Source organism: Elgaria multicarinata, chromosome 3 (genome assembly GCF_023053635.1).
Source record: "Elgaria multicarinata webbii isolate HBS135686 ecotype San Diego chromosome 3, rElgMul1.1.pri, whole genome shotgun sequence".
Classification (NCBI taxonomy): Eukaryota; Metazoa; Chordata; class Lepidosauria; order Squamata; family Anguidae; genus Elgaria; species Elgaria multicarinata.
Window position 1 is genome coordinate 88076729 of NC_086173.1, and position 24808 is coordinate 88101536.

The window sequence follows — 24808 nt, forward strand, 5'->3', positions numbered from 1 at the left end:
TGATATCAATGGGATTTAACTAATAAAATGTTTCTCTGGATTGGTCCTCTTTGCAGTGGGGATTTTTTTTGGATGGGAGGGTATATTTTGCTTCCAATTAATATTTTCTCAGGGGCTACCAAACTGACATTCTTTCAGTTTGTGGATCTATACAAATAACAGTGATCCTACCAAACTCTCAAAAGTTAAATAATACTGGCTCTGGCTATCATAAGAATTAAGTAAAATCCAAAGCAGGCAACAATTCATAACTTTAGCTAGTTTTTTTTAAGTAGATATACCAATGGTGTGATTTATTACTTAAGGAATAATTGCAGATTTATAGTTAATAGGGTGGGGGCACTGAATCTTCTTTTATATTTTTCTTATCAATATTTGAATTATGCACTAAACACTTTCCCATAATAGAGCCCTTCACATAAAGTGATAGCTGTATCATAAGGTGTTCTCTTACCAATAGACAAGTGTGTCCAGATATTGGCAGTTTGTAAAAGGAAAAATGTATGCTGGATTTGTGTGTGTGTGTGTGTGTGTATGTATGTATTCAAGTAATATCACTGTAGTCTTGTAACTGTAATCAATATTAATGATCTTCTCCACCGGATCTTTTAAATTTAATTCACAATACTTGAAGACTGTGCTTTTAAAAATAATTTGTTCAGAATTTCTTATGATTAGTAGAATATATTAAAACTTACCTGGCACATATTACAAACAGCTGCCAGTGCTAAGTCCATAAACTCTGTATTACCAGTCAAGAATAATCAGATGTACAATATCTCAGCAACACAGACTAAATCTCAGCAACACAGACTAAGTATTCTTGCTAACAAAGAATCACTTAGCTTCACAGAGCTAACTTCAAGTCTTTGCATTAAAGTTTCAGCATTGCTACATTCCAGGGCTGGAAAGATCTTGTGACAGCCCAGTTTGTGTAGGGAAAAAACAAGACGTTTTTCGCCTGCCTGCTTACAGCTTAAGCTGTCAAAATGCAACAAGACACCCACACAACAGTCCTTACCTTTTCTTTTGGTTTTCAGTTACTCCAACGATCAAGATTCATAAGGGAATTAAGCTTGTGTTCTCACTACAAGGATACCATTTCTATCTCTACAGAGCTCAGATTTGCAATGGAAAAAGAATGACATTTGTCAATTGTTAATGTTTTATGTAGCATCCTCAGTAAGAAAAGCTACTTTAGATACACAATTTCATAGTTCAGATCTGGTTGTTGTTGTTTGCTTAAGCAACACTGTAAATTGCTTTTAAAAAATTATATCCTTTGTTCTTTTAGCTGTCCATTTTTGCATCAGTTAGGAAGTTTATTTCCTACTATTTCAGTCCTATTCTAGTAAAAATTGATTTGTTCCTCGATGTCAAAGCAGCTGCCATTTTTCCTCCTTGCTTTGTTCATAGTATTGATGTCCTCTGGAACAAGCGTATCTTCAGAAAACTGTTGCTTCACAATTAACAGTTATCTCAGGTAAAAACGTGTAGGAAAGAAGCTTCCAGTTCCTTTAGTATACAACATCAACGTAACTGGCTTTTAAAAAATTAGAGTGAAAAAGCACACATCTTTTAAAACCAAGCAATAACCTATTTTTGATTCCTGGATTCTTCTTAAGAAGTCTTAATAATCTAAAGGCCAAATATTGGGTTTATAAATTTCAGCAGCATCTTTTAAGTCAGAGATTCCTTCAGTAGGAAGGCTGGAAAAATGGCTGTGGTTTTTTTATTTTATTTTTTGCATTCTTTCGAAGTAGCTTTTGTCCATATTTAGCCTCAGCAATGAAGTGTGAAAAATCCCCCAAATCTTGTATAGATGTTGAAGGCTGTAATGCTGCTGTAATGTTGGTTTCTTTTGCCATCAGCCTGTTAAATGGCAAGCTGGAATGTTAATACATTTCTCACAGATCCCTTTGGAACGGGGATGTTCGATGTAAGATTAATGAGAGAATGAAGAGTAACTGGAGTGCTTCGGGCAGTTAGCCTACCACCTCCTCCATCAGGCAACTAAGCTGGCAAACACTGTGATATATTTTTTTTAAAAGAGACATACCATGTGCCTACTCAAGAGAGGTGACTGTTGTGTAAAATTAAAACTGAGTAGGGCAAAACCTCTGGCATACTGACACCATCACAGCTAATGACAACTTTGTCACTCGGCAACCTCCAACAGCCGACTTTGTGCACCTACTTCATCCGTTCACAGACGTCATCCTCAGATATTGCCTCAGCTGAGCTTCACCTTTGCAGCCTGGCAGCCAGGCACATGTTCTGGAAAAGGCAGCTCTTCTTCAGACAAAGGACACCCATGGAAGGAGTACACAACAATAGGAATGAGAAACGGAAAAGGAAAAGGGAAAGAGAGCAAAGCAAGAAGAATGCAGATCCCCTTCAGGTCTTGTTCTCATCATACATGTCCAAGACAGGCTCGATGGAAGAGAAGTCGTTCTCATAAACCAGGCTCCGAGGAGAGAGAGAATTGCGGTGAAAAAAATGGCCACCTGCAAAAGAAGCAACAAGAAAAAGCAATCTCGTTAGGAACGAGGTAGAAGAAATAAAAGAGGCTTTGCGAACAACAGTTTGCCCATTCTTTTCTAGTTGTTTTCATACAAAGATCATAAAAGTACAAATGTAATCTCCATTTCAAAAAGGTTCCATAAGCATTACTAGGCTATATGAATCATTCAAAAATTAAAAAGACCAACCTCTTTCCTGTGGTACATTATTTCATACTGACACAAATTCAAATTGTTGCAATAGACATAATAGTGCATATTAAAGAAATTTTGGTTAATTAATTGAAGTAGTTGATTAAGTGATGAAATACATAAATTTACATAAGAGAAAACAATCATTCTAAATAAAAAAGACTATGTTCTGTGTTCTTAGATGATGCCTGCACAGGTCACAGCTGGCATCACCTTAGAGGAGACATTCCCCATTCTCTCAACTGGGGGATCTAGATCATAAGACAGTGCTTGACACCTGCAGTTTTTAGATGTACTTATATTAAAGTTTAAAACAAAAGATAAATGTGCTTATCAGCACATCAGGAACCTCCTTTTTGGTTGATCAAAATGACAATCAACATAATCCTATGAATGTCTATTCAACAGTATGTCCCATTAATTTCAGTGGGCTTCAGATCCAAGAAGCTGGGTATAGGACTTCAGCCTGGGGCCATAGCTAGATGGGGCTTTATCCCAGGGTGATCCCTGGGATCGTCCCTGTGCATTCACATGACGCACAGGGGATCCCAGGATCAGGGAGGGATGATTCCTCCCATTCCCCGGGCTATGGCCCTACACTTTAGGCCCGCTTTTTCCACAGTCTCGGGCTGATCCCAAGATCGCAGAACGTGTGGGTGGACATTGCAGTTTGTCCCGGCTTCTCGCGGTTAGTTGCGAGGAGCTGGGACCCGCGCATCGGGGATGGGGTGGAGTGAGCGGGAATTTTTTTAAAAAACGAAAAAACCTTACCTTCTGCGCACGAGCGCTTGTGTGCTCCTTCCTCTTTAAAAAAACAAAAAACAAAATGGTAGGTGTGACATCCTCTCCCTCTGAGGTCGTTACACACCGCATGTAAACAGAGGGGGAGATCTCGCAATAAAAATATTGTGAGATCTTCACCCACCCCATCGTGCTAGACCTGTAGGTCTAGCTGAGGCCTAAGTGTCATCTTAGAAGAAGGTGGGACACTATGAGGTCACACGTAAGCAAAAAGTTATTTACGTATTTTCCTTCTACTATCTTTCTGTTTAGCCCCATATAAAAACAATTGTTTAACGTCTGATTTTTAAGATAGAAAGAATTGCATTTCTTCCAACAATGCAATATGGAGGCTGAAGTATAAATTTCAGGATACTAGCTTGGCCACAAACTTCAAGTAGCTTTTAAAATATGTTTATTTATTTATTTATTACATTTCTATACTGCCCAATAGCCGGAGCTCTCTGGACGGTTCACAAAAATTAAAAACATTCAAAGTATAAAACAACAGTATAAAACCATAGTATAAAATACAATATAAAAGCTCAACCAGATAAAAACAGCAGCAATGCAAAATTACAAATTTAAAACACCAAGTTAAAATTTATTTATAGACTGTTAAAATGCTGGGAGAATAAAAAGGTCACCATGCTGGTTCCTAACATCTTCTCTGTCACACTCTAGCACGACTAAGAAATTGAATCAAGCTTATTTAGCTGCACGGTCATATTGTTAATGGCTCCCATCAAGTTCTATAACATGAACATTGACTTTGGGAGTTATATAGATGGACAAACCTGGCACTTCTCAACAAAGTGCAGTCACCAAGGATGAGATGCTGGTTTAGCCCTCATCCCAAAAATATCAGAGTACATACCTTAAATTATAACATGCTGCACTTGGAACACAGTCATGGTGAGGACAAGAATGTGCTTCTCCTACTCCTGATAGTGTGAGAGACTGACCTTTACTGACTGGACCCATTGCATGGAACACCACCACCCCATCCACCCTTGTAGTATATGGGCTCTCTCTAACCTCTGTTATAATACAGAGGTTGTACTAGAATGAGTGTGTCTGCCATATATAGTCCCCAGGGTTCAGTCATTCTTCAGTATCACATTCTTGCTTGATGAAGAAACAGAGTCCAGGAAGGCTCTATTCAGAAAGCAGTAGACTCAGTTCTCAAGCGCTCTATATGTTCTGTGGGATAAAAGTGGCAGAAGTGGCAAGGCTGGGGAGAATCAAACCTTGTTCTCTCTATGAATCTCAGGACATCAGGGATAGTGGGCAGAATTAGTGCTGTCTGTGGGAATGAAGTACAACTCTAACATTTTCCTTTAGAGGTAAATGGCTACTATTCAGTTATATGGTGAAAAAGTAAAGCAATGGGGAGCACTGTTGAAGTGGGAGCAAAATCTGTCCTCCATGCCATCCCTCTTGTCACTGAGGGTTCTAGCCTCTACCAACAGTAACAGGGATCCTCAGGGGCCCTATACTACATAGGGCAGACCCTTCCTATGCACCCACCTCCACTCTTCATAATTTTATTTATTTATTTATTTATTACATTTATATCCCGCCTTTTTTCCTCCAAGGAACCCAAGGCGGCATACATAATCCTCCTCCTCTCCATGTTATCCTCACAACAACAACCCTGTGAGGTAGGTTGGGCTGAGAGTCTGTGACTGGTCCAAAGTCACCCAGTGGGTTTCCATGGCTGAGTGGGGACTAGAACCCGGATCTCCCAACTCCCAGTAGAACACCTGAGCCACTACACCACACTGGCTCTCATAATGATGGCCAGTTCTCTAGAAATAAATAACAATTAATGCTACATGTCTGTATATACATGTGAAAGTGTCAGAGACAGACATTCTCTTGAAACCACAGGAGCCTGATTCCTGCTGTGAAGCTATTTCTCTATCATTGATGAAGTCCTGTCAAGTAATAATCCACTTGTGCATATTTTACTTTTCTGAGAAAGCCTTTCAAAAAGGTAAGCAAATTAAGCATTCACTAAAATCAGGCCAATCAAAACAATCACTCTTTACAGCCTAACCACACAAGTATGCTATAAAACAAGACTATAAATGATCTCCTAAAAGGTACTGTTCCTTTTGATCTCAAAATACTCATTTTGTAATTCTTGACTTAATTCCATCAGCTGATTCCCAAGAACAAGTATTGTGCATATTTTTTGTTCATGTGTGTTTAACAAAACAATCTCCTTTTGGAGTAGACCTGTACCTCACTGGGACAGATCTGCCATGATGCGCTTCCACCAACATTGAATTACCAAGTGTGTTGAGAGAGGACACTCATTAACACTAGCCTGCTGCAATAAATACAAATTGTGCAGCCAAATTCAACAGGAAAATAAAATAAAATACACATCTAGAACATATACATATTACAGAGACACACATACGGTCTGGAATGGGAGTCAAAAGCACAAGCTGAGTATCAATAAATAAAAAGACTGGTTGAGTTTCTATTCCATTATGAATATACTGTGTGCACACATAGACACACACAATATATACATATCTCCCAAGAGACACAGCATAATACAGTGGAATGGAGCTCATTAGTAAACATGCTTATTTAACAGTTATGTTTGAATCCCAGCCCAGCTTTTAGTGTTCTTTAGTTGTTCATTACTACAACTTCTGATCTGTCTGGGCTTGTGGCAGTTATAGATTCAACTAGAGAGCTCATGGGTTCCCTTCAAACTCTTAATTTCTATGGGGTTCCCATAATTCTCTGTGTGCACTCTCAAAGAAGATTTGGCATATGAAGGCTGCTGATCCATAACTACATCAGTGCTGTTCATCAACAGAGATTCAAAAAATGGATGTCAGGATTTCTACTGTGCCTCCGGACACTTCTGAGATTTTCACCCTAAGTTGATGTCCAATTTTCAACTTTAATGGCATCGGTTCTTACAAATTCTTTCCAGATTGTAAGGGCCAATAATATGTTCTCTTTCCATTCATTTTCTCTACACACATGCATACACACAGACACTGCTCGTTTCTGTTAAGTAGTCCTTGACACTTGCCCCTGTGTTATTTGGGTCACCACACCCACATTAATATACAGCAGCAATTCTTTTAACCGTAGGGCTTTTTAAATAAATAAATAAATAAATCACTTCCCCTCCCAACACAAGCTCCCAGCTTTTTATTTTATTATTTCCCTAAAATGCCCTTATATCACTACAGGAAGATGCTGGAGAAAACATTTCTGCTGCAGTTAGTTGACTGACAGTCTAAATTGATTTCTATCAAAGGTTTGCTTTTCATTGCAGAGAAAGCAGCAGTATGGGCTAAATTTAAACACAGCCATGGGCTTTTCGAATACAATTTGTTTAACTTTTCCTAATCTTTGCAATGAAGTCTATATGCCTGCTCTTAGAGTATACTAAGAAAAATGCTCTCATCAAATTTCAGATGAATCCGTTTCCAATCTTGCTGTTATTAGCATAAATGGCAAATATACTTTTAGGTGCTTGTTGCATCAATCTGGGCCTTGCTTATAACTGTGGTTTCTCTCAGCAACTACAATTATGGAAAATGGAACAAACAGCCTAGTAAGAGACTACGAATAGGAGATCCGTACAAATAGGCAGTCTCCTAACCTTTGGCAGGATGATACAAGCCCATCTCAAGAGGTAGTAAAAAGATGGACATTTTATTTATTTCCCCCTCCTTTTCTTTCATTTTAAAGCTTTTTTTGTCTGACAACGTATCTACTACATCTACATGTAGCTTGAAAACATGTAACAAATAAGATTGCTAGAAATCTAGGAAGAATTGATAAGATTAAATGAGTCCTGCACTAGTGCAGTATTAGGAGTTTTATAAATAATGCAGAATTAGTGGGCAGTCTCTGATTTGCAGCCAGATTGCTCCCAATGCACAAATGCTAGAGCACATGGCTTATTAATATGCTGTTACTTTGCAGTACACAAGCTGCTCACACTGATTCCTCAAACACTGGATCTAAGTCAGATAGCTTATAGATGAAATTCCAGATGCTAATTTTTCTACATCCTTGAACCAATGATTGTTAGGATCTAATGAGAGGACATACTGCCCATATAATCTTAAGGGCCTTGCTAGACCTACCTGTTAATCCGGTCAGGTGTAGGGGCGAGCCCGCGCTGCAGCTAGCACGGGCCATCACCCCAGTCTACACATGACACGTGACGGGGTAAAGCGTTGACCTTTTTTTTTTTAGGTTAAAGGGGCCATGTGCGCAGGAGCGCAACAACAAACAAACAACAACAACAAAGGTAGGGTTTTTTTTTTAAAAAAAGGTTCCCCGCTCTCCCTGCCCCGATTTCCCCCCCGCGATCTCTGATCCCCCCCCGCGTGCCATGTCCAATCCCCCCCATCACCCCTGGGCCGCGATTCCCGCCCCGATGTCCCCTGGCTCCGTTCTTCCCCATCTCTCCCCCCCACGATTCCCCCCCCGGCCCCGATCTCCCTCCCCCCACGATTTCTCCCCCCCCAGCCCAATGGGCACAGCGCTCCTGTAGAGTGCTGTGCCCAGTGTGTGGCTTCTCCCGGCTACTCGCGAGTAAGCCGCGTAGCCAGGAAAAGCCACGGAACCAGCTAGACCTTCCGCAGCCCTGGGCTTAGCCTGGGGCTGCGGAAATACCGGGCCACAACCAGTGCCGGTTATCCTGGGCCAAGGGAGGGTTTAGCCCAGGCTAACCCCAGGATCCCCTGTGCGTCATCTGGACGCACAGGGGTGAGCCCAGGTATCAGCCCGGGCTAAACCCTTGTGTAGCAATGGCCTTGCTGTGGTAGGATTACTTGTTCTAGAAGGGATCTTACATTTGTTAAGAGATGAGGCATGCAGCTTTGTTCCAAGATACTGAGTTGCAAATGTGGCCATGTATACTTTTCACCATATGCCAGCTTTGCTACTCCTTGGAGAACAGGGACTTTGCCATTGTCATTTATACTTTCATATACTTTCATAACTTGATGGTTATTCAGAAGCAGTGGCTAGTGCAGAATTCTGGTGTTTGTTAGCAAGTTTTAAGTCATGTATAATAAAAGAGGATGTGTCTGTCAGTGTCATAGCTATAAGATCATAAAATCTAAGTACATGAAACTTGGCAAGCCTATTAAGGAGACCCTTGTTGTGCGCACATCAGGGTTGTTTGTTAAAGCACATTAATTCATTTAAATTAATTTGAATGTGTCCATATACTCCAAACAATACAAATGACTACTAGTAGCACATCCATTTTATAATTTTTTACAGCTTCAAAATTTAAAAATTTCTACAAAAAATTAAATTTTTAGAGCTTTTCAAACACACATACACACACACGCACAGAGATCTGAAGCTGGTGTTCTATACCAAACATTTCACATTTTAAGATCTGTTTTAAAGCTCTAATTTAAAAAAAAATAGATTTTTTAAAAAATCTATAAAAATTATAAACTGGATGTGCTACTAGTGGTCATTTGTATTGTTTGGAGTGCTGTACCATGCACATCACATTGCCTGCATAGAAGTTGATTTGGGTCCATATATATTTGAAGTCTGCAGTACCAACTTCGGCTACTAGGTGGCAGACTTCCCATACCACCTAATAACTTTGCAGTCAAAACAGTTTGAAACCAAGGAGGAAGAGCCTGAAGGGCCATTATATGGCTGCCCCATCTCCCCCTGCTCTGGAGCAGTAACCCCACCCCCATGGGAATGCAGCAGACAGGTCCTTCCCTCAAGAGGGAAAAAGAGGCGCACTGTGGGAATGGTCATGCCTAGTGGTGTCATGGCCATGGAGTCAGACTAGGTGAACACAGTATATCCAAATCTGACAGCTGTGAAACCTTGACAGCTTCACTATATCAAACAAACGGCTATTCCAATCTATGTGAAGCCTGGCATGTTTGCTAGTAGGAAATATGACACCTATTCTTCCCACCCTCCACTGAATGCCAGTTTGCTTTCAGTCATGGTTTCTAAAGAGCCTAAATTCAGTGTTGCTTAAGGAATAGCTTCTAAATCAGAGACATTCTTATGGAAGATTTTCCGAAGCAGCAATGTTCGATCTCCCTTCAATCTGTGATGCAATATTTGTGAGGGTATAGAGCAGCCCCTTATAGTGGTAACACAATAGTTATGAATAAGGCACCACCACAGACTCAGCTATACCATGAAGTACTTATAATGGGTTCAGGAAACATCACAAATACTTCCAGTAAGTCCCAACATGTAATGCATGTGGCATTGGACTTACTAAAAAGTGTAAATAAAGAATTATTCAGATTTTTAAAATAAAAAGCCAAAATGGGAAGTATGGAAAATTCAAGATTTGCTCCCCATTTCCTCTATCTGAGTTTTCCCAATTTTCCAAAGCAAAATCGCTGTCTTTTGTCAGATTTCACAAGGACATTTTGAAATATCAATTACATTGATATTACATTGTAAACCGCCCAGAGAGCTTTGGCTGTGGGGTGGTATATAAATGTAATAAAATAAATAAATTATAGCAACTTTAAAACACTTCATTTCTAACTGTAAAAGCTGCCTTCTCAGCTGAAGTCTTCTTGACAACTACAAATTAAGCAACTATTTTAATATAGATTTTGGCTGCTTTCCCAAGTTTAAGAAGTGCCTCTGAGTTCCCATTCCCAATGTTTCTTAAAAAGCAAATCCTATTATAAGAAAACTACTTCCTTTTTTATAGCTAGAAATGCAAATAGGCATATTTTAATTAAAAACACAGTACTAAATTCATAAGTACGTTAAACTTTGATTGAACAAATACACAAAAGGTTCTGGCTTTGGCCAGCTTACGTCTTGTGGTCAGCCTGATTCAATAGTCAATAACTTTAAGTCTGTCATTAGCTTTTGGCTGGAAATCAGAACTCAACAAGCTCTACATTCACTAACAAGACTATACTTTTTTAAAAAGTATGAGTTGAATGGTTTCTTACTCTAGAGAAGTTTCGGCTATTAGGCGGTATAAAAATGTAATAAATAAAATAAATAAAAATAAAATAGAATAAATAAGAATGTGCTTGCAAACAAGCAAAGAGAAAACTTCAAAAGCAGAATAAGTGGCAGGGACATAGAAGTTTTCCAGAATCATTGACCTGATTTGAAACTAATGAGTTGGGTTGGGCAAGAATATGCAATTCACATTCTATCCAAATATCTGAACAAACCTTCACACTACATGTGTGCAGTGTAGGACAACATGAGCCTCTTGAAGAAAAAGTAGAGAAGGGACAATCTGGGAAAGTGCAAAGATGGTTACCTTGACCTTAAGTAAACTTATTTTTAAATTTATGATAAAGCTGAACTACTTTCAATGGAGCTAACAAACTTAGAATTCTTGTTCAGTTCAAAAAATCTTAGAATCTATGATGCAGTGTATTGTATTTTAAATTTCAAACAGCATTTAAGTGATAATGAAAACATAAATGTATCAAAGCATGGTCAATTACTAAGTACCCCTAAGTGAGAGCACTGTAAGACTGAGAGCTCCATCACCCCTACTTTTTTTCCCTTGGTATGCACCCGCGATTTTGACCTGTTTCATTAGCGGACAAGCACTGGTCCCTTTCATGATCGTCGCTATACTGGGGGTCTCTCTTTTCACTTGTTTGCTCTCCTGCTATTGCGTCCGCCCAACCCCGCCCCTTCTCTTTCCCCTTCCAGTTCATTGGTTCTTGTTGGGTGATGGGACATGGGCGCCGCCACTCGGGACCTGATTTATTTATTTATATACAGTATTCTCACGGTGTGATCACAATGGTTAAAGTTTGGGGAGTCACAGGCAGGACTTCCTTATGTCACAGAAGTCCCCAAAGTGTTTGGGAAGTTCTGGGGGGAGTGAGGAGGACTTTAAGCCAGGCGTGGAGTCCTCCTGACAGCACAGGGGTGACTTTTTTCACCAACTCTTTGCTTAACGTCAAGCCAGCTTCCCAACTTTTGCACACTCTTTTCCTCATGCCTTGTTGGAAAAGCATCACAAAGGCTGCCCCCTGCCATTTCTTCGGCATTTAAAGATCTCAGCGAGCCCCCCCCCCGCATTTTCATGCTCCACACCCATTTTATCCCCCCTCCCAATACCAATTAATAACACTTAACAACTTAGAATCACTGCACTTGTTCTTCCCAGCCAAAGTCCCAATGAAACAATCAACAACTCTGTAGGTAACTGTGGAAAATCCCAGACCCATCAGCCAATGTGATGGACGTAACCAAAATGCTTAAAAAGCGCCTTCATTTTTAACGTTAAAGAGATGAAACTTGGCACCATGGTATCTCTTAAATAGGTCTTTAGGCTTGCCAAGTTTGAAGCAGATCTATTCATCCCTTAATATTTAGGGTTTTTAAAAAAAGTTTGAGATTCACCCATATAAGCACACATAAGCACCCACATAAGCACCCAGTGCGATAAAATGTTGGTGTGATGGAGTCCAGAGACTTCACTAGCTTATTTATGGAATGCACTCAACCAATGAATGAAGAAGACACAATCTTACCTGCATGCAATTTGAATCATGGCTAAGCACGTTATATACAGTTCTATGACTATGAGCACCCATATATATACCCTAAGAGTGATGAAAGTAGCTTGGAAGTGGTAATTTCAGGCAGGAAACAGCCCAAAAGGAAATTGTTAAGGAACCCTTCTTCCCCCATACCAGCCTTCTCCTTCAAATTGAAGTCTCAGCAGCTATGTTATGGGGAAAAAAAACAAACCAGAAATCCTGAAAAAGAATGAGCTATATATAATATGTAGTTTTTTTCTTAACACTGCAGGATCTGGGCTGGGAACAAAAGGAGAGCAGTGAAGATGGAAGTATACATGTACCATTCATGTATTGAAAGCATCCCTGAAGCTGCATATACACTTGACCTTTACTGACACGTTTTTGACAATTATTCTGCTAAACTCCAATATGAAGACTAGCTCTAATGACAATGAAAGCTAACAGAATTAACCAGATAGATTTCTCTTTTCTTGCTGCATGCTTCTTTTGTGAGGGCAGACTGTTCAGGTAATCTACATAATGGATAATGTATCAAATTCTGGAATAACTTGTTTAATGCAGACCATATTGTCACCATCTGCATGCAGTAAAATTAATGAATGAAAGAGAAAAACAAGTAATGAAGGTATAAATCCACTACGAGAAATCAATCAATGAAAATTGAAATATGACAAATATAAAACATGTACGCGTCACTATAAAACACTATGGTTCCACTTGGTATTACAGGTGCTGTCTCTGTATGAATTCTGGTTTTAAAAATTTTTTTGAGCCCCAAATATAACGCATGGAGTTCTATTTATGGAATGAGAATTTCCTGCTACAACCCCCTGAAGATTGGAGGACATCCAGAGCAAAATGAGATGTGAAAAAGATGAGGGCTACAGTGGTGGCAGGGGAGAGGGGGAGAGATTGTAAGAACTGCCTTCCATTTGTGATAGTGTTTCTCAGATAACTTTGTGTTCAAGAGAAGTGGAAGACAAAGATCTGATCCACATCTACATATTTAATAAAAGCATGCTGAAACATTCACTGGATTAGAAGCCACACACCTTTCACAGCCAAACTGGCTGCATAATAATAATAATTCTCAGACTATTTTTTTATAACTAAAGTTTTATTTATCCTTTTCTTAATACAAAGCTTTGGCATTAGCAATTTATGAAAATAGAATGTACTAAGCATATGCTTGTGTTACATGATCAGTATATTATACATAAAAATAAGTTGTGTTCTCTCCGAAGCAGTTGGTAGGAGTGGTTCTTCAATACCATTCAGCTCTGTGAGAAAGTAAAATAATGGAATGTCAGTAATACTATTTTACTGTTCAGAAATGTTCAAAATCAGTTATGAGCAAAGTATTTTGAGCCAACTATCAAGTAAAACATTATTTGCTAAAAACTAGTGTTTTCAGTCAATGGGAAGAAAGGCATAAAGCTATTTTCCCCACAAGTGGTAAATATATAGATATAAAAAAAGCAGGTTCTGAAACTTTGGGAACAAGTGATGAATTATAGTTACCATCTCTATCCTCCATACTTAGACCTGGTTTGCACATTATACTAACCATACCCATGGTCAACCCATAGTTCATTGCCCTACTCAGAGTTTGCCTGGCAAATGATCAAGCAAACTGTAGCTTGTTTTCTCAGTCCATGGAGTTGTTTCCCTCCACCTTTGCTCGCTCTTTTCCTGCATCCCCATATGCCTTTGCAGCACCCCATATACAGAGCAGCTGTTTTTTAACCACTCTTGCCCACCACCTCTGCAGCCTAGCAAAAAACCCCATGGATCAGAACAATAAACCATGGGTTAAAAAAACTCAGGAGTTCACAACCCAACAACAAACTATGGGTTCTCTTCTTGGGTTGTTTGTAGTTATCAAATCAAGGTTCATTAAGTGAACCTGGATTCACACATCCCAACAATCCAGAATTCAATAATCCATGGGTTAAATAAACACGAATTAGCGTTATATGTGAGCCAGGTCTCAGTGTCTCAGGGGGCATAATACGGACATTCCCCATGCTTCCCAATCCTCTGTGTCATCATCTCAAAAATACAATCTCTGTGTCTCCTCTGCCAGGAGATCCGAGGTGAGAAGCTACAAATGTTTAGTTTTGGATGTAACAATATAATGAATAGAAAACCTGGGGAACTTGAACAAGATGATGACTGAAAATGATTCCAGATATTATTGCCTACATAACTTTTGCCAATGTTGACTTATGTAAGGAGTGTTACTTAAGTAAGCATTAATTTTACTTTCAGGCACAGAAGTCTTAGAGGGATCAGTCTAGTTAAAAGTAGCTCTTCCCAGCAACAGGAAATATTTGTGAAATCATTCTGTCTTTTTAGGAATATGAAACCAGACAGTCAAAATACTACATTAGTAGCTACTGAAATTACTCTAGAAAAAATGGCCATTTCAAAGTTATGCTAAATCATGGTTTAGCATGGCAAGAATGAGCCACAACAGGCCTCAGGCTCACATGCTTCCCCCACAGAACGAATATGGAAGCTTTCGTTTTTGTTTTTGCTTGTCATACTGCCCAAACTGACAAATTGGTTTCAGATGATTGTGAACCCATCAAGACTTCTCTCTTTTCCCCCGCACATGCCGTGAGTGCAACCACTATTTGCATGATCCCCCAAGATGCAGCACAGGTTGGTGTGTCACCCGAACCCAACACGTTGCAGGGCGGGGGTGGCTTCATACCCACCCTACAATTTGAAATAGGGGTTGTAGGGTGGGTACAATACTATCAATGCTGCACTGCACTTGGACGACACACCAACCCACGCTGCATTGTGGGGGATTATGCAACAGGCAGTCACAGGGTCAGGGTCGAAGCAATGATGGCTTCGTTCCCCGTTGTGATTATCAGAACACCCTCATTGTGTTTAATGTTAACTATGGTAGGTGTGAACCGAAGTGGAACTACACTGCCCCAGAGAATCCACTTTATCTATCAGTTTACTAGACTACTATCCCTTTTGAATACTTGGGAACGCGAATCCTCTTTTTTCCATATCCAGAGAGCACTGAAACTATTAACCATTCTCACATATGGCCTGGGATGTGCCTCATATACACGGCTTCCTATACAAGCCTTCAGCTCATATCATTTGTAGCGGAAACCATGATTTATGCACATGTAAGTAGAATCTCTATAACCACAGAATATTTCCATCCTGCTTACAGGAGACTTATCAAAGAACCAGGGGCTACTCATATGCATTTTTAATGAATGCCCCATGGTGTAGAAATAAGAAATAATGCCCTCACTGCTTTCTTGGGCTTTCTATAACTTTCCTGATCGCTAGTTTCTTTTGCTGCTATAAATACTGATCAGTTGCCTTTCAAAGAGTCCGAACAGGCACTTGTTCCTTTAGGCCTGTTCATTCAGTCTATATAGGCACTGACCCTTACAACTCACCCTTGATGGTAAAAAGCACAAGTGTGCTGAAAGTCAATGTTAATTTGAATGTATTATAGTCTTTCTTTTGAAAAGTCTATCCTTAGTAGCCTTGAGTGCCATGGTTTAGTAGAAGGCAACAAACAAACGAACAAATAAAAATATCCTCAGATGTTCTAGTCAGTTGATATTAGAGCCAACGGGACAATGAGAGAACACAGTATTTTGGATGTTTTCCAAATTTCATTCCTTCTAATTCGTTTACTTGTCACTTCTTTGCAATGCTGTTATGCACATACACAAGTACACAATTTGAACATTTACTTACTCATTAGCATTTAAGCTAGCTGTGGCTTTGATGATCATGTAGCAGAGTGTCAGGGCACTCAGGAGGCCAAAGCTGGCAATAATAAACCATTCTTCTGTTGACAAAGGAAAGGGAGGAAGTCACTCGTGGAAGAAGGCTTATGTGAAATCGATGGCAACAGTGCCGTCAAAGATCAGGGGCAAAAGACAACAATTCTAGGCATGAGAAGCACCAGGAAGTGAAGCTCCAGAAGAAAGCAGAAGGTTAGCTATAGAAGGTATTAAATGAAGAAGGCCAGCAAAGAAGTTATGGGGAGAAGTGAGAAAATAGGCATGATACAATAATATCAATCAGCAGAGCCCAGACATTAGTGATAAATGATTTATTAATGTGAAATGCAAAATAAGGAAAGTACAAGCAAAAGTTTTACCTGTAATTATAGTACATCAAGACTGATTATCTCCAAATGAGGCCTGTATTTAAAGGTACATGACAGCACACACCCACATCCACATATATGGAATTTGTTTCATTGTTTGCTCTCCTTTATCCACAAAGGAAGTGATCTTATTTTTAAAGACAGAATTCCATGTGGAGTCAATTACAGTGTACAAAAATAATCAAAAATATCTTATTTAAAAGGATTATGATTATTTGTATACCGTTTCTAACTAGCTGGTGCATTCATAGGTTTTAATTTTTTGTGACATAGAAATGTGTGCAATGTACATAAATTAAAATATATCTGAAAAGGTTACACATGGCTGCACTTGAAATGTTGCATGCAATTCTTCTCCTTTAACAGGATCTCTATTTTTTGAGTGGTCAGAAAGGCAACAGACTGAGGCCAAGTTAACATGCTTGTTTTTAAAGGCATGCGTGTATTAATGCATTTTTCGGCAACTAAATGTTTTAGAACATTTTGAGATTTAACCTGTGTTAAACAACAAGCGAAGTGGTTAAGGACAGTAAACAATTTCCCCATGTCTAATAAAAAACCAAAACTCTAAGAGCTGCCAACCCACTACTTAAAACACACTCTGGGCACCCAAGGAATCAAGGAAAACGGCAATACAATGGACATATCACTTCTTATTCTCAAGATGGCAGAACCATTCCACTATAAAATTGCAGAACTTGGAACTGTAGGAGGGATTTGTTTTCAAGCTGGAAGTTTTATTGACCAAAATCAATGTCATGTGTGAAGTATTTCAGTACTACTTACTGAATTTAAGAATGAATTTAAGAAAGCAAACGCCCGCACACACGTCCCCCTCCCTTGGGTTTTGCAACTTGGGTGTGATGAAAAATGTTAGGGGCAAAGGCAGTTCTTGCAAACTGCCTAGCACTTTCCCAAACTACATATTTGTCATGTTAACTCTTAAAGCTCTCCCTTTTAATTAGTAGCTAGTCAAGCAATGTGGAAGATCTTCTTTCTACCCAGGCATTTCCACTTATCTTCTGCTCATAAAATCCACCTGCATTTCTAGCAAATGAAAAGCATTCAGTTAATAAAATATGCCATAGCCCCACAACATCTACCAAGTGAGGATTGCAAGGATCTTTGATGCTCATTTGATGCTCAATCACAATATGCAGTATTATCTGCTGTGCTAGTTTGAAAGAGAATTCATGTACTGCTACTGAGCACAGGACAGACCAAACCATGCTCAACACCAAAACAGAGATAGAGAAATAAAAAAAAAGGCAGGCAGGCAATACAGCTAGATTAAACAAAGTTAGGACCTACACTTTCAGCTGGGGCTTAATTTCTGCGATTAAGAGAAATAAAAAATCCTATCTATATATCCAGTACTTAACCCGTGGTTAACCCAAGGTTTTTCCCTGCTCAGGATTTGTCTGGCAGACAGCTGGTTTGTGTTCTCAATCTCTGGGTTATTTGTTCCTCCTTCACCTACTCGCTCCCTAAATCCCAAATGTCTTTGTGAGCCGTAGTACTAGTATGTACAGCCTCAGTAGCCTGGCGAAACAACACATGAACAAACCCACAGTCCTGAGTTCACATGTGGGCTCTCCCACACTAGAGGCATTCAAGAGGCAGCTGGACAACCATCTGTCAGGGATGCTTTAAGGTGGATTCCTGCATTGAGTAGGGGGTTGGACTCGATGTCCTTATAGGCCCCTTCCAACTCTACTGTTCTATGATTCTATGTAATGGCAACCCATCATTGAAACAACCCAGAGTTCACAACCCAACAAGAAACTATAGGTTCACTTTCTGGGATGTTCGTGGTTAACGAACTATGGTTTGTTAGTGTGACTGGGTTCACACAAAATGACAACCCAGAATTCAACAACCCAGACCAGGGGTTAACATTATGTGTGACCCAGCCAATGTTTAGAACAGAGATGTAGAACCTCAGTTCATCCCCCTTCCCCTAGTCCCACCCCATTTCCTCCAAGCACTGATCATTTGCCAGTTTCCCATTTTTGTGTGCACCCCCCACCCCCAACTCTAAAATGTTGAAATGCCTCTCCTAAGGCTTAGTTACCGGTAGTAAGAGCTATAAACTAAAATATGCTGTGGTATGTTTGGCTTTGCTACTTGCTGGAATGCAGCCCTGAGAGATTCTCTAGAATGGAATTTGGCTGTCAGGCTGAAAGAGTTTCTATGCTCCTGATTTAAATATGGTACATTGTAACAATTTGCCTAAAGCATACCCCAAAGTTTATCATATATCAATAAGCTGGAGTTCACTTACGTCAAGGCTATTTTCACAGGCAGATTGTTGAATCCTTTCAGCAATCATTTGATTGTTTTGACAGTTGTCAGATTATAAACTATTTTAAGACTCCATCAAGCCCAAAAATATTGAAAAAAGGATGATAAATATACTTGGATTAGTCACCTGAATTTTTAGATCCAGCCATTACGCTAATGGGGGAAAGTGTCAAATTAATACTTTAACCATCTTAACCGCTAACTATTTAAATGACTCTCTTGCAGTATCTATTTTTCTAATTGGTATGTGATGATGTTTAACCATTAGATTTTTCCAAAGCTATTTCCAAGTTCAGGAACTATTCAGGTCTAATCTTACCCAAATTGAGTATTTTTCATTGCTCTTTAATAGATATACTCCTTAAAACATTTGTATATGTGTGGTCTGCTAATGGAGAACAAATCTAAAGCAACATAAAATCTATAATTCTCAAATTAAAACCAGACTTCACTTACTAGTTACAGCAATGTTGATCTCTCCTGTCCTTGGAGTTAGCTCCCCATCCTGTGGAAATTGTGAAATCCCAGATGTACGCAGAGGCTCAAGGGTAAGTGAGCTGTCACTGCTAAGATCACCAAGTACTGATCTTCTGTTGCCTAGTTGGCCTCTGGTAAGCCTTTCCATGTCAAAGGCCATATTGTCGGCACATGGCACATTTGTCTGAAAATACAGCATTGCCATGTTAACATAATTCGTTACTGTCAACTGTTGGCAAACTCATGCATCCTTCAGAGTATATCATAAAGTATCAGAAATGTCTACATGACTTTTGTCTATCTATGGGATGTACAAGTACACAATAGTAGACAACAAGGTTGTGTGGTGCATAGGAAGAAGCTGTCTCTGCTGAGTAGTAACCAGGGGGCAGGAAGGAGGACTGTCACCAGAATTTTAATCCTTTAATCATATGTTGTTCTGACACAGTGTTTAAACTATTCATGCAATTTATACTATATCAAGCTCAAACGTAAAAATGAGATGGCAAAATATACTTGGGAGTACATTCCTAAATTTCTGTAAACCATAGTAGATAGGTCCAAATACAATACAGCCACGTGCCTGCACAATGCTGATGCCAGTCACCCTTGCCTTTTGGCACCTTCTGGCCAAGATATGAACTACCTCACTTGCTAATAGTGCAAATGCTACCTGAAACTTAAGTGGCAATGTTCTGTACATTTGTAAGGGCTCAGGAAGAGTACTATATCTTAACAACCTAACTGCCATGTCATAAAAACATGAATGTGTCCTTAATGTCCTAATTTAGACAGACTATAGCTATACATATTTATTTGTATTTCTAAAAGAGATTTGAGTTCTTTTGACAGAGATCTAAGAACGATGGCAGATTTCTTCCCTAATAATAGTAGCTAGACATAATGCTCTGTTTCTGTATTTAGAGGTTAGTTTGTTCTTCCATGCCTCTGATAAACAGCAAAAGGTAAAGATGATTATTGAGCAATCATCTATAGTGCTCCATGGCATAGCCAATATCTTATGGATACCAAATCATTACTCCAAGCAAATTTTCTCCTCTATGAGCCTGATTCAGAACACTTATATTCAAGGCAACAGGGTTTCACGAAACGATAATTTAGGGTTAAGACCTACACACCTTGTTCAGATTGTACCAAGTTGAGAGTTTCCCCCAGATATGTATTATTCCCAGTTGCCTGTATGCTTTTCTCCCACCCCATATGGGCAAAGTAGCAACACGTGAATTAAACTGTTCTAGGTTTATTTGAACACAACATCTTTCTGTGTTCAAATAAAGGCTATCCGTCCAGGGATAGATCAGGTGCAGTCAAGGAGATACTAAGTTTAAATAAATCTGGTTCTAGGACAAGTTTACCTGATAGTAATAAATATGATATAGAAAGTGGTCTTTATCTAAGGCTTATGTACTTATCCCAAGATAATCTGTTTCTGCTTTGGGCTTCATCCATGACCAAGGGAAAATTAAATGGTAATAACTACAAACGAAGAAGACTACTTTGAATAAATCTGAGGTTTTCCCCATCTTGGCTTTCAGCTGAATTTGCTTCTATAGGCAATTACTTCCAAAAAGCAAAGTTGGGACTGCATCACAACTGCATGCAAGCAAGATAGAATAGCTCTCACCCTGGAATTCCTATCCTGTCTTAAGTGAGTTTAGTGACTTGTGATATTTTTTGGAAAGCAAACCACTACATTCCTGACTGATTAAGTAAGCCTGAACTCACCACAATTCCCAGGGCCTTCAAAATATTGAGTTTACACATCGGGCAGGTGCAGTGTTCACTGAGCCATGGATCCACACAGGTTTTGTGGAAAACATGCCTGAAAAAACAGACAAGCACAACAAAGATTAAACCATTAAAAATCACCAGAAGTTCTGGATAGGTTGTAATATATATTAGCAATTCTAAACAACTAATTTAGGGATTTCTAATAAATTGTGGCACTCATCCTTCAATTGGATTCACTGAATACTGATGTTACATTTGGGTCTCCTGTGAAGGTATGGATTGCATATTTCAAAGATAACTTTTGCTTGTACCTATTTCTTTTCTGAAAAAGAGAGAACTTAGTAAAAACTAGGAGAGAAAGAAGAGTAACTACCATGTATGACATACTGAGGAGAGTACTTCTCAATGCATTCCCAGGTGTTGTTACTTTGGCACCCTATCCATAGGCACACACAGCAGCATAAGAGTTGCTTCCTTGCTTTTTACTGCTCAAAGTGTGTAAATTATGCAACCATGGGAGATGGAGGTTCAGTCTGGGTCTATCTGAACCAACACTTGCCCTCACTCCCAGGCAATAATCATGTTGCTAGGTTGCTTATTCACACATTACCTAGTAGTGTGGGAATATACCAATGCAAACGTAAGTGAAGAATGAGTGCCACTTTATTACTGTTTATTATATGCCAGTTGTTTTATATGTTACTTTCTGTAAACAACTTTAAATCATTGATAAAAGCATATTAATATTTTATATTAATATGACATTTTCCATTTCAAATGGGCTTCAGTCCGGGTTTTGGAATGAAAAGTGCCTTGTTTGCCCCATGGGATGAACTTTGCCAGGGAAGCGACAGGGCCTCTCATCATCTTTCGATAGCATTGACCTTAGTATCCTTCTGGATAGGCTGTCTGGGCTGGAAGTTGGAGGTGCTGTGTTGCAGCAGTTCTGATCCTATTTGGATAGCTAATTCCAGAAACTGGTGCTGGGGGATTTTTGCTCTGTGCCCTGGCAATAATGCTACAGGATTTCACAGGGCTCTATGCTGTTCAAATCTTCTTGAAAGTGCTGGGGGAGGTTATCCAAAGGTGTGGACTGAGATGCCATCAAAACGCGGATGACATCCAGCTCTCTCGCTCTCTCTTTTTCATCAAATCCAGGCGAGGCAGTGGCCTGGGGACCGTAATGAACTGGATAAGGATCAATAAACTGAGACCCAATCCAGACAAGATTGAGGGGGTATTGTTAGTGGGTAATTTGCCTGCTCGGCTAAGTCATGTTCTACCTGGGCTTTGGGGGGAGGGTAGTACTCCCCCTAAAGGATCAGGTTCATAGCTTGGGGATGCTCTTGGATCCAGAACTATCACTTGAGGCACAGATGGACTTGGTGGCATGGAGCACCTTTTATCAGCTTAGGTTGATATATCAGCTATGTCCTTATCTGGCTAGAGACAGCCTAGCTACAGTTATCCATGCTCTGACAACCTCTTGTCTGGATTACTGCAATGAATTATACATGGGGCTGCCTTTGAAAATGGTCCAGAAACTTCAGTTGGTCCAAAATAGGGCAGCAAGATTGTTAACAGTAACTGGCCAACGTGATCATATTATGCCAGTACTCTTCCATCTGCGCCATGCTTGGGCCCAGTTCAAAGTCCTAAACAGTTTGGGGCCACGTTACCTGAAGGATAGTCACCTCCCATGAGCTCCTGCCAAAGGAAGTGAGGTGGGTGGCTACCAAGAAAAGGGCCTTTTCTGTTGTGGGGCGCTGGCTGTGGGATGAACATCGCAGAGATGCTTGCTTGGTGCCTACACTGTGCTTTTTCCAGTGCCAGGGGAAGACCTTTTCATTTCCCCAGAAAAACTTAGTTCTGTTGTTTTAAATCTATCATTGCATTTTAAATCTCTGCATTGCTGCTAGATTTTATTTTGGGTTTTACTTTTATTTTTTACTGTATTTTTAATTTTTTCTTTTAATGTACTCTATGCTGTATTTTGTGGTTTTAATTGTTCCGGCTATTGGGCAGTAAAGAAATGTAATAAATAAAAAATAAATAAGGGAGGATTCCTATGTCCCCTAGACAACATCTGGGACGGGACAGAAGATTGTTCGGTTTCTTGACTCAGAGTTTGTAGACAGGGCTCCAAGGTGGGAGCCAGGCAATCATGCTCCCCTCCCCACCACCTCTCCATGCTCACAAAATGAAGATAGGGCAAAGGTGGCAGGAAGGGATGAGACTGGAGTGGCAAAGCTAGGTCAACTCTTATGGCTGCCCCAGCCTCCTTTCCTCCCCCACCCTGAAGGATAGTATTGCACCCCAAAATAATTTTAAATAGCAGCTTATGGTACAGAACAGCTTATAACGGGCTAGCATCCAGTTTTTGAACACATCCATACTAGGGATGTGCACTGCCTCAGGCCTAATCCCTGGATCCGAGGTGGTAATGGGTTGGCCCAAGGCACCCCAAGGCCAAAGCAGATCAGCACTGAAGCTGACTCTCTTTGGGGGGTGGGGAGAATCTCGGTTCAGCTTTGGTACTGAAGCGAAGCAGCCAAGTCCAAAAGGACCCTGAATCGAATTGGGGCTGTTTTCAAGGCTCCAAAACAGCCTCCAAGGAGAGTCTTAAGTACTGTGTTTAAGTACATGCCTGGGCTCCTTAGGCATTCAGAAGAGCCTCCAGCGAAAAAGGGATAGAAGGGGACAAAATATAAGGGCCATAGAACAAAGTTATATGCTTTTTAATCAAGATGATCATGATTGATAGCTGAGAGGAAATTGGCCAATGAGGGGAGGTCGAAACAGATAAGGGATGCATGAGGAAAGGCAATCAATGCCGGCTTAAGAGAGTGAGAATTCACAAGGATGTAGTTAATTTTTTCCTGTCAAAAGTCATTTTTCTGGATTTAGAAGTGGGTGCTGGTTGGGACAAGGCCTGGAGGGGTGCATGAAATGGAGGCTGCTATTCCAGCCACTATATGCAACATTTAAACTGTCAAGCTTTTCAGGAATTTGTGACTGTCACTATGAAGATTAAGATCTGAACATACCCCATAGGATGATGTAATTATTTAAACCATTTAAAAGATAACTTACAATATAGATAGGTAAAGAATTAATGAAAACAGATATATTATCAATACATTCTATTTGTAGAGTATGATCGCTCATAAAAAAGAATTATAATCGTTACCAAAGTTTTCACTGAACAAGAGGATTTGTTTTGAGTACATGCTTTATATCAAGTACATTCTACCCATGGATGTATGATTTATCACCAAGAAACAGACAGTAGGGGATGGAAATCATAGTTTCAAAATTACGAAGATTAGTAAGCGGCCTAAGAGGTATATAAAAAACTAAAACTACATAATATAATTTTTAAAGCTATTGTCAAGCTGAACATTTTAATTTTTCTCTCTAGTTAGAGTAAGCAGCATCACAACATTTCCTGCATATCAAATTGAACATTTAGAACTGGATAATAGTTCACAGTAAAATATATTTCACTGCTGTGTAGGGGCATACTTTGCTGTTGGTGAAAAAAAGAAAGAAAGGAAGAGTTGAGGGTTACCTTAAGATTCCAAGACACAAATGTAGAAAAACTTTCCAAAGGTAAGACATATACAGCACATTATCATCATACAAAGATTCATGAAAGGCTACAGCCAAAACAAGCACTAGATAGCTACAGTCGTGTGAAAAAGAAAGTACACCCTCTTGGAATTGTATGATTTTACATATCAGGACATAATAACAATCATCTGTTCCTTAGCAGGTCTAAAAATTAGGTAAATACAACCTCAGATGAACAACAACACATGACATATTACATCGTGTCATGATTTAACAGAAATAAAGCCAAAATGAAGAAGCCATGTGTGAAAAAGTAAGTACACCTTATGATTCAATAGCTTGTAGAACCACCTTTAGCCGCAATAATTTGAAGTAATTGTTTTCTGTATGACTTTATCAGTCTCTCACATCATTGTGGAGGAATTTTGGCCCACTCTTCTTTACAACGTTGCTTCAGTTCATTGAGGTTTGAGGGCATTTGTTTATGCACAGCTCTCTTAAGGTCC

At 39.6% G+C, this 24808-nt stretch overlaps 1 protein-coding gene across 2 annotated transcripts in view; it reads right to left on the reverse strand.

The window, feature by feature from the left end:
* Nucleotides 1-826: 826 nt before the first annotated feature.
* RNF130 (ring finger protein 130) overlaps nt 827-24808 on the reverse strand; it is a 61766-nt gene continuing 37784 nt past the window's right edge. The window contains exons 6-9 of one of the 2 annotated variants that reach the window (XM_063120848.1): nt 20724-20820; nt 18957-19161; nt 15779-15872; nt 13130-13311 (exon numbers count right to left, since the gene is read on the reverse strand). In XM_063120848.1, the coding sequence (XP_062976918.1) occupies nt 13296-13311; nt 15779-15872; nt 18957-19161; nt 20724-20820 (412 nt within the window). In that variant the 3' untranslated portion in view covers nt 13130-13295. Of the gene's footprint in view, nt 2508-13129; nt 13312-15778; nt 15873-18956; nt 19162-20723; nt 20821-24808 lie in introns of those variants that run through there. The other variant, XM_063120849.1, reaches the window with a different exon arrangement.